Raw genomic sequence first — 1333 nt, forward strand, 5'->3', positions numbered from 1 at the left:
CAGGCTTGTGTAGGAATCTCCCGCTGAAATGCAGAGAGGAGGGCCCGTCTGAGTGCCGTGCCAGCTCAGCCCCACGCTTTTCCTGGCAAGTGCATACAGATGTTCACCCTGATGCTGTGTTTGCTTTTTCTAAGTGAAGGCCACTCCAGCATGTCCGCACGGGGAGCCTGTATGAAACCGTCCTGCCATTGCCGCCTGTGAGCCTCGTAGGAGGAAAAATGGGGCTGTGAGATGTGGGCAAACTGGGGCGGCACACTCACCTGTCTAGCTGCAGACCTCCAGCTTGTGTTCCCTGATTTCAGTGGCAGCTGTGTAGTGAGATGGAATGCAGCTGGGGGTGATCTTCTCCCCTTGGTGATTGGCTTCTGAATGAAAGAGCTGAAATGGTTGCCAAAACAACAGAAACATAATTGTTCAACTTAAACCATCTCAATAATGGTAATATAAGGGTACCTTCCTACACTGGTGATTGTTCTCACAGAAAAACCTAACAGGGTAATAGTTCTGGAACTGGCATGCGCTATTTTTGTTTGGCTGATTTTGGCTTGCGTTTTTTTATATTTTTTTGTTGTTGCTTTGATTTGTTTTTGTTGTGTTTTTAAAGTTCAGGCAAGAATAAAACGTGGTTATGACTGGTAGAGAAGAAAGGGGGTGATACTGGTGATAAAACCAATGGGAATGTTTTGTCACTACCCTGAAATTTTTAATGTAATCTTGATATATGCTGTTTGTTACGGTTACGCATTTTATAATATAAAACAGTCATGTCATGTAACACAGGTTCTCATTTTATGAATTCCACATTCTGTTTCAAGACTTCTGCAAGACAAGGACTTGCTTTGTGTTTTGCTAGCAGAGAGAGTCCAGATTAAAAGACAAAGTTGACTGGGGAGAGAAGAGGGAGGTATGATAATTATAGAGAAAAATATTTTAATCCAAACACCACTGATTGCATGTTTGCAGTGAAACTCTTAGAGAAGCTGTAGAGAAGTCCTAGAAATTTCTACTAGTTGGCTGTTTGTTTAAGATCCACAGATCATGTATTTCTTTGCTCTTTCGAAGCGGGAAAGTGTTTAACTGACATTGCTGATACTAAGTGTTTAATACCAGGATGCTTTTGCTGCCTTGCAAAAGTACACCTGGTCTGTGTATTGCACTAACATGGTGCTATTGACTTTCATCTCCATACTGAAAGCTGGGGAGAGCTAGTCAGGAGGAATTTCTATTGCAACCCTGATGCAGGAGGTAGATCTCAAAATGTTGGAGTGCAACCCTTGTAGTTTATATGCCCTGTTCAAAGGGGAAAGCAAAATCATCTTTAAATAATAATCAA

The 1333-nt window shown here is 42.1% G+C and overlaps 2 protein-coding genes across 2 annotated transcripts in view; one reads left to right on the top strand and one right to left on the bottom strand.

Moving 5' to 3' along the window:
- CUNH12orf50 (chromosome unknown C12orf50 homolog) overlaps positions 1 to 517 on the bottom strand; it is a 14300-nt gene extending 13783 nt beyond the window's left edge. Inside the window, exons 1-2 of the mRNA XM_031057531.1 lie at positions 512 to 517; positions 261 to 365 (exon numbers count right to left, since the gene is read on the bottom strand). Coding sequence (XP_030913391.1) covers positions 261 to 365; positions 512 to 517 — 111 coding nt within the window. The remainder of the gene's footprint in view (positions 1 to 260; positions 366 to 511) is intronic.
- A 161-nt stretch (positions 518 to 678) lies between these two features.
- The window catches only part of CUNH12orf29 (chromosome unknown C12orf29 homolog), a 5551-nt gene continuing 4896 nt past the window's right edge, over positions 679 to 1333 (top strand). The window contains exons 1-2 of the mRNA XM_031057532.1: positions 679 to 708; positions 854 to 904. Coding sequence (XP_030913392.1) covers positions 679 to 708; positions 854 to 904 — 81 coding nt within the window. The remainder of the gene's footprint in view (positions 709 to 853; positions 905 to 1333) is intronic.

This window comes from Geospiza fortis, unplaced genomic scaffold, assembly GCF_000277835.1.
Source record: "Geospiza fortis unplaced genomic scaffold, GeoFor_1.0 scaffold186, whole genome shotgun sequence".
Lineage (NCBI taxonomy): Eukaryota > Metazoa > Chordata > Aves > Passeriformes > Thraupidae > Geospiza > Geospiza fortis.